This window comes from Sus scrofa, chromosome 17 (assembly GCF_000003025.6).
Source record: "Sus scrofa isolate TJ Tabasco breed Duroc chromosome 17, Sscrofa11.1, whole genome shotgun sequence".
NCBI lineage: Eukaryota > Metazoa > Chordata > Mammalia > Artiodactyla > Suidae > Sus > Sus scrofa.
In genome coordinates, this window is record NC_010459.5 from 9,088,435 (window position 1) to 9,105,087 (window position 16,653).

Below are 16,653 nucleotides of genomic sequence, written 5' to 3' on the forward strand. Positions count from 1 at the left end.
ACATTCTTTATGTCTATTTTCTTAGTTCTAAAAGAAGGAGAACAATGGCCAGGGAGTTAGTGTTGGAATATAATTTGTATACATTTTCAGTTAGAAACTTAAATCTACCAATCCAATGCATGCCTGCTCATAAATATTTTAAGAACCTATGTAAAGGCTCTTTAAAAGTCATTTCTTATAACCAGCATGTTGGTTAATAAATCTGTGGCTAATATGAGTTGGCATTAAATGTTTCTAGATATGCATAAAATAAAACAAATACCAAATGCTTTCTGTTAGTCTTTCAGTCTATGATATTACCAAAGGGAGATCAGGATGATGAAACATGGGAATAGTAGCTGTCTTAGACTGAGATACTGGTAAAAAATATTCTTCAAAGTAGTTCATGAATCATAACCCTGTGCCCATAACGTGATTCCTTTACTTCACCTTTTACTGCAAGACAGGTCGCTTTTACTGCTGCTGGCTTCTGATGGAGAGCTAGATACAAGAAACAGAATGAGTTTTAAGGTTAGGAAGCACTGTCATTTAATGTGGAGAAATGTTAAAAAAAAAAAAAGCCAGATTTGTACTAATTGCTTATTTAAGATGTACCAATACTTACTTTATTTCCCACGTCCCACTCAGGGATCATATGGTAAGTGTTTAAACTTTTTCTAGTGTTAGCCTAACTTTTAAATATGTTAAGCAGTTTTAAAATTTCAAACCAAAAGCCCACCTATTACTTGCTTTTCTCTCTTTTGTCCACATCAAAGACAGGATGAAGTATTCACATAAATATGATAGGGGTTCTCAAGGTTAAACAGATAATTTACATATAAATTCTTAAATTATCATATCTTCAAGTCTATTATTTCCATCCAATGACCATGTGACTATTCATTACTTCACTTCTGTTCATGAGGTCCTTAAGGAGGCCTCTCATCTTCCCACGGTTTAGTTACACTTTTGTGCTATTTATACGGTCTCCATTTTTCCTTTGGCCCTTAGGCTCCCTTTCTTTGCTTCCTACTGAGGAGGAATGTCGTGGTGTCAAGTTCCTATGAAAGGGTTACAAGTCTTTGGCCACAGATGATAAAATCAGGTTTGAACCCCTAACTCAGGACTGTAAATCCAGACAGAACACTGGCTGAAATCAGATACACTGGTGCAACTATTTCCTTCTGTCTCGTGAGGAGGTGTGGACTAAGAGGCACAGGCTGTGGCCAGATTACTGGGGTTTGCATGTGCAAATGAAACTAGAAAGCCTTGAGAGAGCTACTCTGGGCCATGTGGGAGCAGAGCAGTCATTTTGGAGAGAATGGACGTGGACAAGAAGAGAGGATGTCAATCATACAGCCTTCAGGTGATGGAGCCAATGGCCTAGTTCCTGACCACCCAGTTCATTGCCACCCTTTCGTGGTTCCTCCCTACATCGTTTCTTGCCCCTGCATCCCCGACACCATTTACTAGTGCTCTAAACGCTAGGCTGTCATGACCAGATTTTGTTATTCACGATCAAAGATACCCTCTATAACATCTCTTCCAAAAGTCAGGTTGATTTCTTGCAACGATTCAGATGTTTCATGAGATGCCTTAAGTCAGAGCATAGGAAGACTGATGCCCAATATCCTTCAATTAAGTCAGTATATAGCAATTTAATGATTATGTAAGTGTGCATATGAAGCATGCAGAATATTACCCCGAATTTAACTGGTGGTTGCTCACTTATCCATAAATGAAGTACTAACTTGGGAAATTGTGGGGAGGAGATGCAGGAGGCTGAGGAAGGGAACTAGCCTGACGGTACAGTTCCGAAGGCAGGGTTTCTAACCAAGGAGAAAAAGCCTACCCACCAGCACAGTTCTGAGGGCAGGTTTAGAAATAGGGAAAAGGGCTTACCCAGCGGCACCATTCTGAGGGCAAAGCCTACCCACCAGCACAGTTCTGAGGGCAAATTAGAAATAGGGAAAAGGGCTTACCCAGCTCACTTGCTAACCCAACAACAACAGCAACAATAACAAAATGAAGGCTTTGCACAACAGTGCAAGAATAAAAATCGCTTCTTGGAAAAGTCAGTCTTTTCTGTTATTTACTTATTATTCAGTCTTTCCTGTTATTTGTTTGTTATTCTTTGTTATTTTCCTATATTGTTTTGTGACTCAATAAAATTGGAACAACGAAAAATTGGAACAGTAATAAAATAATAAGAGCTTCACCTTGGCTGAATTCCCCCATTCAGATCCAATGTAGTTAAAAACAAAGGATTCATTAGTTTGTTACAAGTAAGAATAGGTTTTAGGAGTTCCCATCGTGGCTCAGTGGTTGGCAAATCCGACTAGGAACGATGAGGTTGTGGGTTCGATCCCTGGCGCTGCTCAGTGGGTTGGGGATCCAGTGTTGCTGTGAGCTGTGGTGTGTGTTGCAGACATGGCTCAGATCCTGAGTTGCTGTGGCTCTGGCATAGGCCAGCGGCTACAGCTCCAATTCAACCCCTAGGCTGGGAACCTCCATCTGCCGCAAGAGCGGCCCAATAAAGGCAAAAGACAAAAAAAAAAAAAAAAAAAAAAAAAAAAAAAGAATAGGTTTTAGAGTTAGGTAATTGTAGAATGTACAATAGGTTAAGAATAGGTTAGACATACATGGAAAAACATAATAATAATCTTGCTTTTAATGAATTTTGTAGAAAGCTTTTAAGTTTTAGGAAATTAAGTTGCTTTGATATAAAAAATATTTTCTCATACTGTTCCCTGACCATAACGCTTTGAAATTAGTACCCCAAGCTTTAATCTAAAAGATGAATTTTTGTAAATGTCAAATTCTTGTGCTTGCGACTTTTCTAGTTGTTAAAGATTAGTTTAAAACAATAACGAGTGGTGCTTGCTAAAATTAACCACAAGACGTTTTGTACTGAATTGCCTTATTTTCATATGTTTTTCCCCACATGATGTTTTGTACCCATTATAGTTTTATATGTGTATTGTATCCATTGGTTTTAATTAAAATCCTTAGAGTACAATGTGTATCTACTGTACCATGTAATCTAAAAGTTTAACTTTTTAAAAATATGATCTAAGCACTGTGATGTAAATTACAATTAAGCTCTCTATATAAACTGCTACTTATGCTAATAAAATTTGAGCAGTCCAGCACCCTGAAAGAAGGGACAAAGAGGTTGTCTCCGAGTGCATCCGCCGACACCATCCATTCCTGCACGAACACCCTGGCTGCTGGAGCTGGACTCCGGCAGGAAATAGAGGTGTTGATTGTAATTTCTATCATTATTTTATCAGTCTATACAAACTACAAAAATTATTTCCTTTACAATGAGGAAACTAGACCTACCTATTTACCCTAACTTCTGCATTCTCACTTCCTAAATATTGACTAAGCCAAATCATGGCTTTTATTGGGGGTACAGTAAAGAAAAAAGCTGTCTGTAAGTGCAGTAAGTCAGGCAGTGAAAGACAAAGTATGACCCCACTTATATATGGAATCTTAAAATAAAAATTAAAAATAAAAACCCTCGTAGATACAGAAAACAGACTGGTGGTTGCCAGAGGTGATGGGACAGGGGGGAGTGTAAGCAAAATGTGTAAAGAAGGCCAAACTTCCAGTTATAAAGTAAATATGTGGTGGAGATATAATGTATAGCATGATGACTATAGTTGATAATAAAGAATTGCATATTTGAAATTTTGCTAAGAGTAGAACTTTAAAGCCCTCATGAGGAGAAAATCACATTTTTGTACCTATGTATGGTGAGACATGTTGACTAGAACCATTGTGGTGATCATTTTGCAATATATACATGTCAACAAATTATGCTGTACACATGAAACTAATATGTCATATGTTAATTATATCTCATTTTTCAAAAGACCTAATCAAGCTCTGTTCCACCGAAAAAAAAGAAAAAAAAATGAAGAAGAAGAAAGGAAAATCTGCACAGGTGCCTTAATTCTCATTTTAGGAGCATATGAGCAATATTAACTAAGTGGAAAATGAGCAGAGTCCTGGGTTTTCTCTCCCTCTTTATTTGCCATCTTCTATTTTCTCACCCTCCCCCAAACTCTATGCTTTCCTGTCTCCAAATTTTAACCTTCCTCATACTTATGTTGCCCTGTCTCTATCAGTCTTCTTGGTACAACCAAATGTCAGTGGGAGGAAAATGGAGTTGCCTGGGAAATAGAACCTTCTAGAGCAATTACAGCCAATGTGGCTTTCCCTTTCCTTTTTTTTTTTTTTTTTTTTTTTTTTTTTTTTTGCATTTTAGGGCTGCCCCTGCAGCATATGGAGGTTCCAAGGCTCGGGGTGGAAGCAGAGCTACAGCTGCAGGCCTACACCACAGTCACAGCAACTTGGGATCCGAGCCATGTCTGCAACCTAACAGCTCATCGCAATATGGGACCCCCAGCCCACGGAGCAAGGCGAGGGATCAAACCTACATCCTCAGGGATCCTGCCTGGATTCCTTTTTGCTGTGCCACAGCAGGAACTCACCAACATGGTTTTCTATTCAAAAACTACTGAGGGTTTACTGGGTAACTTCAGTTGTTCCTGGGCCTATACAAACATGAGGGATACCTACCTGCCTATATTCTGAAAAAAATTGGTATGTATTAATATTCAATATTTCTAAATATTAACCCAAGCCATCTAGGAATCCCTACTTAAAATATTCTAAAAAACATCTGAATTTTCTCATAAAGCATTTTTAATATTAAATATAAAAAATAATGACTTTACTTACCCTTCACTTACTGTATCCTCTCTGTTCCAAAATATCTTCTTTTTATTCCATTGAAGAGCAACGATGGCAATTAGAACCAGCAAAGGTAGCAAAACGTAGAAACTGATCAAGAGGCCTTTTTTTTGAGAAGCACGATGTCGTTTCACCAAGAATTCTACATTTTTACCTTAAAACATAAGTGGACTTTTTAAGTTTTTCAAAACTGATACTCAAAGCAATGAGTACTTTGAATTATAAAAGTTTGGGATCAAAGAATATAGTCACAGAATGAATAAATTGAAAATTGTTTTCCAGTGTTCTCTTACTATGCCCCAAATGGCACTAAATATTTATGTCATATATATATATATGTTATTTTTAATTTGTATATGTATATTTAATATTATTACGTGCTACATTCTAATGTATTTTATTCTATCATATTCCCTTCTATAAACTGTTCCTTAGAACATGTTAAATTGATATTATTATCTAATACGTTCTTCCATTTTAAAAATAGAGCAAAAAAAGAACTGTTTTACAAATTATTTTAAAAAATTTATTGATGAAACTTGAGACTAAGTAAAAAAAAATAGTAGACCAGTTTAAATTTCTGTAACAGATGTATAAGGTGATATTGTTTTAGTTTTGACTCTATTAATTAGAAAAATAGATATCCCTCTAGGTATTATAAAGACATTACATGAAATTAGGTGACAAAATCTATGAAAATTTGGTCCAATTAAGCAGAAGAAATAAACCAGATGGCTAAAATACAAAAAAATTAAATTAAACAATCAGAATCACCACCAAAGCCTCTATGATGATATTAAGTATAAATGAAGCTGATGCCCCCTCAAAACCACAGAAGAATCAGTAAATTTGAAACACACACACACTCCAATTATGTGTTGATTAGAGCTGATTAGGTAAATCTAAAAGAAAGTGACTTAGGAAGTTGCATATATTTTCAGAAATAAGTTAGAAATATACACAAAATTTTTGAAAATAATCAAATATGCATCAGTCTTATGCTATGGTAGAACTCAACACCTTCCTGGTCTCATCCATCAGGAAAGGTCAACTCTCTATCCGTCCAATGTCACTCTCAATTTCATATTGGAAGTGGACTGAATTACTCCAAAGTCTGATTAAAGAAACTGAACCTAATTATTACTGGATTAATTGGGAGATATCCATTACTCTATGGCACAAAGGGCTTCCACTTTGGCCGTGATGAAATTATTCCATTCCGTGGTTTCCCACTCACCCTCTCATCATAGAAACAATAAAAACAGGACAAAACACATGAGGGGACTGGTTTCTGGACGCCAACAGGACAAGCAAAACTATAATATAGGAAGCCAGGAAAACATGGTGTTGATTTATGGAAAACCGATTCTATCTGTACAAAATTTAATGATCTCAGCAGAGAGAATTGGAGTCCTAGGTAGTGCACAGCATTCCCACTGTGACTGAGGAGCAGGTGACCGAGTTCACAGCAGCAGAAATGGCTGGCATCTTCAGAGTGCAGCACTGAAGATAAAAGTTGCTGTGTAGATTATGGACCCCAGAAGCATTACGGCCAGACTCCTAGGAGTGCTTGGCAGAAGAAGAAGGAATATATACCTATATAACCGAGTTTTAATTGCACTATTTGTTGTCTTATTGTGGGCTTGGGTTCTTTACAAATTCTGGAGACAAGTCTCCTATCAGAGATGAGTGTTGCAAGTATTTTCTCCCATTCTGCAGTTTGTCTTTCACATTCTTGGATATATCACTTGCAGCACCAATGTTCTTAAATATGATGAAGTGCAGTCAATCTATTGTTGCTTTTTTTCCTTATGCTTTGGTGGCTTTGATAACAGAGCCTATGTTGTGAGGTCTAAAGATTTACTTGTGTGTGTTCTAAGTGTTTTACAAGTTTAGTTCTTTAGACAGATTTCATTCACTTTTTGTGAATGTTGTAATGTAGCAATAAAATTTCTGTCCTTAGCCTGTGGATATGTACCTGTTCCAACACCATTTGTTGAAAAGACCATTGAATTGCCTTGGTATCAAAATTCAATGACTGTAATTATGAGGCTTTATTTTTGAACTCTCTGTGCTGTTACACTGAACTACATGTCTCTTCCTGTTCCTGTCCTTAGGACAGCATTACACTGTCTTGATTATTCTAGCTCTTTTCTTTCTTTCTTTCTTTCTTTCTTTCTTTCTTTCTTTCTTTCTTTCTTTCTTTCTTTCTTTCTTTCTTTTCTTTCTTTCTTTCTTTCTTTCTTTCTTTCTTTCTTTCTTTCTTTCTTTCTTTCTTTCTTTTTCTTTCTTTCTTTCTTTCTTTCTTTCTTTCTTTTCTTTCTTTCTTTCTTTCTTTCTTTCTTTCTTTCTTTCTCTCTCTCTCTTCCTTCCTTCCTTCCTTCCTTCCTTCCTTCCTTCCTTCCTTCCTTCCTTCCTTCCTTCCTTCCTTTTCTCTCTCTCTCTCTCTCTCTCATTCTTTCTTTCTTTCTTTCATGGCCACACTTGTTGCATATGGAAGTCAGGGATTGAATCCAAGCTGTAGCTGCAGCAATGCTGGATCCTTTAACCCACTGCACCAGGGCTGGGATTGGACCTGAGCCTCCACAGTGATCTGAGCTGCTGCAGTCAGATTCTTAACCCAGTGCACCACAGTGGGAACTCTTACTAGCTTTGTAATATGTTTTGAAATTTAAAAGTATGTTTTCAGTTTCAAATTTTCTTGAAAACTGTATTTTCATAATTGCTTTTGGCTATGCAGTGTCTTTGGACATTGTGTATGACTTTTTTGCAAATATGACAAAATAAGTATGGGAAGAGTGACAGAAATAATGAGTCATTCATATATCATTAGAATGTCATGTATTGCAACCGTTTGTTTTTTGTTGATCTTTTTTCTTCCCTTCTTCTTTTGTTTTCTTCACCTGTGGTTTGTGACCATCTTTAGCATTGCATTTGTATGTGTATCAATTGTTGGTTTTTGGCTTATGGTTACCATGATGTTTTATTTTTAATGAATTTTGTTACATTTATAGTTGTACAATAACCATCACAACCCAATTTTATACCATTTCCATCCCAAACCCCCAGCACACCCCCGCCACCCCCAACCTGTTTCTTTTGGAAACCATAAAGTTTTAAAAGTCTGTGAGTCACTGTCTGTTCTGCAAAAAAGTTCATAATGTCCTTTTTTTAAAGATTCCACATGTAAGTGATAGAATGTGATGTTGGTGTCTCACTGTTTAATTTCTAGTTCTACCCATGTTGCTGCAAATGCCATTACTTCTTTCCTTCTAATGGTTGAGTAATATTCCATTGTGTATATGTACCACATCTTTATCCACTCTTCTGTCGACGGATATTTAGGTTGTTTCCATGTCTTGGCTATTGTATATAGTGCTGCAATGGTTTTCTCTGGATAGATGCCCAGGAGCGGGACTGCTGGATCAAAGGGTAATTCTATTTTTAGTTTTCTGAGGAATCTCCATACTGTTTTCCACAGTGGCTGCAGCAATTTACATTCCCACCAACAGTGTACTAGGGTTCCTTTTTCTCCACACCCTCTCCAGCATTCATTGTCTATAGACTTTTTGATGATGGCTATTCTGGTTGATGTAAGGTGGTACCTCCTAGTGGTTTTGCTTTATATTTCTCTAATAATGAGTGATGTTGAACACCCTTTCATGTTTTTTTGGCCAAGCGTATGTCTTCTTTGGAGAATAATCTGTTTAGATCTTCTTCCCATTTATTGATTTTTTTTTTTTTTGTATGGAGCTGCTGAAGGTGTTTATAAATTTTGGAGATTAATCCCTTGTCAGCTGCTTTATTTGCAAAGGTTTTCTCCCATTCTGTGGGTTGTATTTTTGTTTTGATTAGGGTTTCCTTTGCTGTGCAGAAACTTCTAAGTTTAATTAAGTCCCATTTGTTGATTTTTGTTTTTGTTGTCAATACTCTGATAGGTGGATCTGAGAAGATGTTGCTGTCATTTAGGTCAGAGAGTATTTGGCCTATGTTTTCCTCTAAGAGTTTTATAATATCTGGTCTTATTTCTAGGTCTTTAATCCATTTGGAGTTTATTTTTGTGTATGGTGTTAGGGAGTGTTCTAATTTCATTCTTTTCCATGTGGCTGTCCAGTTTTCCCAGCACCACTTATTGAAGGGGCTGTCTTTTCTCCATTGTATATTCTTGCCTCCTTTGTCACAGATTAGTTGACTGTAGGTGCCTGAGTTTAATTCTGGGCTTTCTCTCCTGTTCCACTGATCTTTATTTCTGTCTTTGTGCCAGTACCATACAGTTTTTCTGACTATAGCTTTGTAGTATAGTCTGAAGTCCAGGAGCCTGATGCCTCGAGCTCCATTTTTCTTTTTCAGGATGTCTTTGGCTATTCTGGGTCTTTTGTGCTTCCAAACAAACTTGAAAATATTTTGTTCGAGTTCTGTGAAAAATGTCTTTGGTAATTTGTTAGGGATTGCATTGAATCTGTAGATTACCTTGGGTAGTATAGTCATTTTGATAATATTGAAGTAGTAGTCTCTTATGATCCTTTGTATTTCTGTGATGTTCATAGTAACTTCTCCTTTTTCGTTTCTAATTTTATTGATTTGAGTCCTCTCTCTTTTTTGCTTGATAAGTCTGGCTAAAGGTTTATTAATTTCATTGATCTTTTCAAGAACCAGATTTTAGTTTCATTGGTCTTATCTATGATTTGCTTTGTTTCTATTTCATTGATTTCTGCTCTGATCTTTATGATTTCTTTCCTTCTACTAACTTTAGGTCTTGTATGTTCTTCTCTCTCTAGCTGCTTTAGATGTAAAGTTAGGTTTTTGTTTTCCCAAAATGGCCACCTTTAAAGGAACACACGTTGATGAATATTCCCAAGAGCTTTGCCTCCAATGTCGTTCCCCGACAATGAGCTGCAGTCACTCCCTGTTTTCCCAGAAGATCCTCCAAGAACTGTAGTCAGGACCAACCCAGATTCCTATGGAGTTTCTGCTTTGCTCTGGGACCCAGTGCATATGAAATCTTGTGTGCACCTTTCAAGAATGGGGTCTCTGTTTCCCCCAGTCCCGTGGAGCTCCTGTGCACAAGCCCCACTGGCCTTCAATGCCAGATACTCTGGGGGCTCTTTCTCCCACTGCCAGATCCCCAGGTGTGGGGACCTGATGTGGGGCTCAGAACTCTCACTCCTATAGGTGAGTCTCTATGATACAATTAATTTCTAGTCTGTGGGCTGCCCACCCGGTGGGTATGGGGTTGCTTATATTGCATAATCACCCCTCCTACCATCTTGATGTGGCCTTCTCTTTGTCTTCTGTTGTAGGATATCTTCTTGAAAGTTTCCAGTCCATTTGATTGAAGGTTGTTCAGCATTTGGTTTTAATTTTGCTATTTTTTTACCATGAGGTTTTGATATAGGAGTCTATATATATACACAAGAGTGTTTTAAGTTGCTGGTCTCTTCACTGCAAACACATTTTCAGTATCCTGCATTCATACCTTCCTCTTCTCACTATCACTTTTTTGGTATCATATTCATTTGTGGATGATTTCCTACCTCTAGCAAATGTTTGCCTTTACTGATGAGCCTTCTCATTCGTAATTTTCTTCTCTCTCATTGTGGCCTTTTCTTTTCTGCCTAGAGAATTTCCTTTAGCATTTGTCTTAAAGCTGATTTGGTGATGGTGAATTCTCTTAGCTTTTGCTTGTCTGTAAAGATTTTTATTTCTCCATCAGATCTGAATGAGAGCCCTGCTGGGTAGATTCTTGGCTGTAGGCTTTTCCTTTCATCATTTTAAGTATATCACAGCACTCCCTTCTGGCCTGTAGAGTTTCTGATGATAACACACAATGAAATATAAACAAAGCAAATCATAGATAAGACCAATGAAACTTGAATGTTATTTCTTGTTTTTCCCTAGCTGCTTTCGATATTTTCTGTCTTTAATTTGGGTGACTTTGATTAATATGTGTCTTGGAGTGTTCCTCCTTGGAGGAATCGTTATTCTGTATGATACCATTATTCTATATGGTACTCGTTGTACTTCCTGATGACTTGAGTGATTCCTTTCCCATGTTAGGGAAGTTTTCAGCTATTATCTCTTGGAATATTTTCTTCAGGCCTTTCTCTATCTCTCTTCTCCTTCTGGAACCCAAGCAATGTGAATGTTGATACATTTAATGTTGTCCCAGAGTTCTCTTAGACTATTCTCATTTCTTTTCATTCTTTTTTCTCTATTCTGTGTCAGGAATTTCTACCAATATGTCTTTCATCTCACTTATTCATTCTTCTGCCTCCTATTATTTCCTTCTAGTTAATTTTTCATTCCAGTTATTGTGTTCTTCATCTTTGTTCTTTAAATTTTCCATTTTTTGATAATTTCTCAATCTGTGCCTCCAGTTTTTTTCTGGAATCTTAGATCATCCTATCATCACATTAAAGTCTTTTTCATATAGCTTGCTTATCGCCACTTCAGTTAGCTGTTCTTCTGGGGATCTGTCTTGTTCCTTTGCCTGGCTTATATTTCTCTGCCATTTCATTTTGTCTAGCTTTCTGTTTTTGTGGTCTCCTTTCTGCAGGATGCATAGTTGTAGCCTCTTGGTGCTTGTGTCTTCCACCTTGTGGGTGAAGCTGATCAGGGGCTTGTGGTGGGCATCCTGATGGGAGGGACTAGTGCCTGTCAAACTGATACATGGAGCTCAGTCTTGTCCCTCTGGTGGGTAGGGCTGTGTCTCTGAGTGTGATTAGAGGTAGCTGTGTTCCAGGGAGGACTTTAAGCCTGTTTGCTAATGGAGGCGGTGGCTGTGTTCCCACCCTGTTATTTGTTTGGTCTGGCTCTTCTGAGGCCAGCAGGCTGTTGTTGATCAGGGCCAGTTTTGTCACAAAACTGCAGTCTCCAGGGGAGCTCATGTCAATGATTATTTCCTGGGACCTTTGCCTCCAATGCCCTGCCCCCACAGTGAGCCACAGCCAACTCCTGCTTTCCCGATAGACTCTCCAAGACCTGCTGGTAGGTCTGACACTACAGATTTTTATGGAGTCTCCACTTTGCACAGGGGCTCACTGCACATGAAAGCCTGTGTGGATCCTCCAAGAGTAGAATCTCTGTTTCCCCAAGTCCTATGAAGCTGCTGTTCTCAGGCCTCACTGGCCTTCAATGTCAAATGCTCTGGGGGGGGATCCTCCTTCTGATGCTAGACCCCCAGGCTGGGGAACCTAAAGTGGGGTTTGGAATTCTCACTCCTGTGGGAGAGTCTCTTTGATAGTTATTTTCCGGTGGTGTGGGTTGCTCCCCCAGCAGGTATGGAATTGATTATATCACAAAAGCATCCCTCCTATCATCTTGCTATGACGTCTTCTTTGTCTTCAGGTGTAATACAGCATTTCCAGTAGATTCCAGTTTATCTTGTTGATGGTTGCTCAGCACTTAGTTGTGATTTTGTTGTTCTCATAAGGAGAGGTGAGCTTGAGTCCTTCTACTCTGCTGTCTTGTCTGTAATTGAGATTCTAATTCTTACATTTCCAGTTTAACTGACTCAAACTCTAGGCATCAGGCCATTGCTTCCTTTTCTTTCTGTAGGAATGGGCCTCAAATATCCTTTTCCCTATGGTGTCTTCCCTTTAGTCTTTGTCCTCATGCCAATTCACGCTCCAGTCCATAGCAATATGACTTCTGCTAACAACACTACATTAATCCAAGAATTCTCAACCTAAGGCTTTAGGGTCTTTTAGCAATCAAGAAATAGAAAGGGCTATTCAACCCAAGTACAATATCTTCATGGTGAAAGACTGAAATTTTCCTCCTTAAAATCAGGAACAAGCCAAGGATGTCTGCTCTCACTCTTTCTTTTCAGAATTGTACTGGAGGTTCTTAAGTTTTCAGAAAAATCCACACAGAATGTCTACAGCAAAAGTTCTAGTTTAGGCAGATACCTGAGGGGCACACACACTGCTATAGTGATCACCATTGTCAGCCGTTCCATACCCTTCCTGGTGACCACAGCCATTGCCACTGAGCAACTTACAATGACTAACAACTACTAAATAACAACTCACCACCAGCAAGTCCCCCTGGCATCCCAGCTACCCAAAGCTCACTGCCTGCCTGGCCCACCAGACTGCCCCCTACTCCCAGTCCCACTCACTTCCTGCAGTTACTTATAAAACTATAAATGGCTTACCATCAATCCAGCAATTCCACTCTTGGGTATGTTTCCCCAAGAATTAATATTCAACTTTCACGTAGAATCTTCTACATGAATGTTCCCTGCAGATGTAGTAAAGATCGCTGAAAACTGGCAACCACCTAGATGTCCCTCAAGGGATGAATATGATATAATCATGCAAAGGAATAATAATCAACAATAAAAGGAATGAAGTATTCATATGCGCAACAATTTAGATGAAGTTCACAGAAATTATGAAAAAGAAATAAGCCAAAATCAAAGAGACACAAATTGTATGATTCTGATTATATAACATTCATGAAATAACATAATTAGAGAAATGGAGAATAGCTTAGCGGTTGCCAGAATTGAGCAATAAGGGAAAGAGGAGATAAATATAGCTATATGAAGGCATAATATTATTTGGGGCCATGTAGTTATGACACAGTTCTGTATTTTGATTGCAGTTACACGAATTTGAACACATGGTAAAACTGCATAGAACTAAACACATGCATGCACATGTGCACTCACACATATATATATATACAAAAGTGTACATGAGTGTTAGTGAATCTGAATTAGGCATGTGCATTTTACCAATGTCTATTTCCTGATTTGATATTCTACTATAGTATTCTACTGGGTAACACTGATGGATGTTGAGTAAAGTGTACCAAATTTCCCTCTACATTTCTTTGCAACCCTTTGCGAATCTAAACTATTTCAACATAAAAAGTTAATTAAAAATTACAATGAAATATCACTACACATCTAAAACTGGCAAAACAAGTTCAAACAAAACAAAAATGAAAATATCAAGTGCTTGTGAGGTATGGATCATCTGTGCATAGTAACTGGAGCTCTCATGGATAAATGGAGGGGACAGTACAGCCACTTTGGAAAACAGCTTGACTATTCCTTAGAAAATTTAAAATACATGTACTTTAAAAAATACACTTAGTAAATGACTAGGTAAATGCTAAGTAATACCAAGTAATGGCTAATACTAACATTAAAGCTAAATAAATGATCTAGAAAAAATTCCTAGGTATTTACACATCAAAAAGTGAAAACTTCAATACAGATAACTCTAACCTATGTGCACCCATTTATAGTGGCTTTATTCAAAATTGCCAACAGTTAGATCCAAAATCAAGCAACAACCCAAATACCCTTTAGTATGTGAATAGATAAACAAACTAGATAGTTCATCTGTAACAGCAATAAAAAAATTTTATAATAACAATAAAGAAGAATGAACTATTAAAACATATGTCAATGAGGATTAATCTCAAATGCATATATTCTGTGTAGGACATTCTGGAGAAAGCAAATATATAGTGACAGAGACCAGGTCATTGGATGCAAGGAACTAGCAGTGGGAAATAAGTAAATATAAAGGGCAGCCAGAGTAAGTTTTCAGATGATGGATCGATTGTGTACCATGTCTATGGTGGTGGGAACAAGAGTTTGCACAATTTTTTAATACTCAGAGAGCTGTATACCACAGAGCAAATGTTACTGTATATAAAATTTTAAAGCCAAATATGTTTAATAAAAAATAAATATTAAAAAAGAGATAATGGCAAATCATTTTTTCTCAAAATTTCCAAAAATATACCAACATATACATTTGAGAATCTCAGCCAATCCAGGCAGGATAAATTCAAAGTAAAACACATCTCGGTGAATCATAGTGAAACTACGGAAAAATCAAAGATATAAAATATGCCTGAAACTCAGACAAAGAATGTAAGAAGCATTATATTATTGGGATGGATAATAAGAATCATAGGTGCATTCTCATCACAAAATGGAAGCCAGGATACAATGGGATTCCATGTTTGAACTGCTGAAAGGAACAATTCTCACTGTAGAAATCTACTTCCAGTGAAAATAACCTTCACAAACCAAGGCATATCTCATAAAAACATTTTAAAAACAAACAAAAACTGAGACAATTGGTCACTACAAAGTACACACAAAAAGATACACACACAAAAAAGTTTTCAGGCTGAAAGAAAATGACCCACATGGAAATTTCAATGTGCTAAAGAGAAGTGAAAAGCCCTCAAAAGCCATAAACAGCTGCGTAAATGTAAATATTTGCATTAAAGTTCTTTAACATTCTATTGGGGATTTTAAGGCAAATACAATGATGTATTGTCAGGTTTACAACATACAAATAAATAATATATATCATGACATAAGTACAAATGATGAAAAGGCATTAACAGAATTATATTGTTGTAAGATTTTTACACTGTGGAGTTTAGAAAAAATATGTATGCCATTTGGTTCACAAATGTTCATCAAAATAAATTTAAAAATGTTTTGTGCTATCCTCTATCCATATACTATAGATATGGAAGATTTTGTAATTTTTACCTTTCAACAGCAGAGTTCATTTTATTTATTTATTTTTTAATTTTTAATTTTTAAAAAATTTCCCCAATATGTTATTTTTTTTCTACTGTACTGCATGGTGACCCAGTAACACATACATGTATACATTCTTTTTTCTCACTTTAAAGATGAAAGTCTGCTGTGAACTGGAACATTAGTGCCCTTGGAATGTTCAGACTATATAATAAAACTATCACCTAGTTTATAATTTAACTCTACCTATCTAGAAAACTACTGTATAAATAGAAATGTTTGGGGAACCACGGTTAAAATTAAGAGAAGGTCTATTAAAATGTTCATCTCTAGATTTCCATTAAAACCATATGCAAAATTTTGATTGACAATATGATCTAGAGCTGTGTCATCTCATGTTGCAGCTACTGGCCGCAAGTGACTTAAATAGCCACTTTAAGTCGCTTTATTTAAATTTATTTAAATTTAAATAATTTAAATGGAATAAAGTGAAATAAAATGGAAACTTCAGTTCCATAGTTGCATCTCCACAGGTTAGGTGCTCAATAGCCACACAGACCGTGGGGATGTCTAACATTGCTGTAGGTGCAGAAAGCTCTCCTGGAGCACAGTGATTTACATACTAACCCTCCACAATCCAAAACCCATCATTGATACTTCCTCCTGGCGATAAGGGTTCTGGTTCACACGCTGGAGGAGCATATCCCACGTCACAGTGACAATTAAGCAGAGTATTGCAAAGCTAAAACCAAAAGCCAAATAATAAGTAAGAACATTTCAGGAACAACATAAAAATTTAATGCATTACTTTTGACTGTTAGTCAAAACAAGTTACTAAAATAAGAGTAGATAACATTCTTGATACCACTGAAAACATAGAAATGCCTTTTCTAGAAATTATGAAGCTAGAAACTACAGTGGGAGTTGAAATGTACTATGAATTGTGCTAGATTTTTTTTTAAAAGAGCTGTGATAAGAACCAATTTACAAACACAAGGGAAAAAACTAAAAGGTGAAGCTAGCTTATTCAGGTATACTTGGCAAAATCTATTTTGCTAGAAAAGAGGAAGGCTAGAAAATATCCATAAATACAATTTTATGGATGAATCAAAAGAAGGGTCAGAAGCAGAATAGAGAATCTAGGAATAGGTTCATGTAAAAATTAAATTAAAATTAAATAAAGGAATAGGACAGAAAAGAAACTGTAAATAGTAGGACACATGATTTGGGAGAAAATTTTAAGATACACGTAGGTCATTTTTTCCTAGGTTACTATATAAAATCTGAGGCATCATTATGGTAGGAGACACAAACCACAAATTTAAAGCCAAATGCATGTTCTGAAACATTACAAAGTTTACAAAATTTCTATAGTTCAGGAGATA

General features: G+C 36.8%; 1 protein-coding gene across 1 annotated transcript in view; it reads right to left on the reverse strand.

Moving 5' to 3' along the window:
• Nucleotides 430-16,653, reverse strand: part of ADAM3A (ADAM metallopeptidase domain 3A (cyritestin 1)) — a gene marked incomplete at its 3' end in the record, with an annotated part of 77,400 nt that continues 61,176 nt past the window's right edge. Inside the window, 3 exon segments of the mRNA NM_001097513.1 lie at nucleotides 430-480; nucleotides 4,732-4,897; nucleotides 15,896-16,010. Of these exon segments, the coding sequence (NP_001090982.1) occupies nucleotides 430-480; nucleotides 4,732-4,897; nucleotides 15,896-16,010 (332 nt within the window).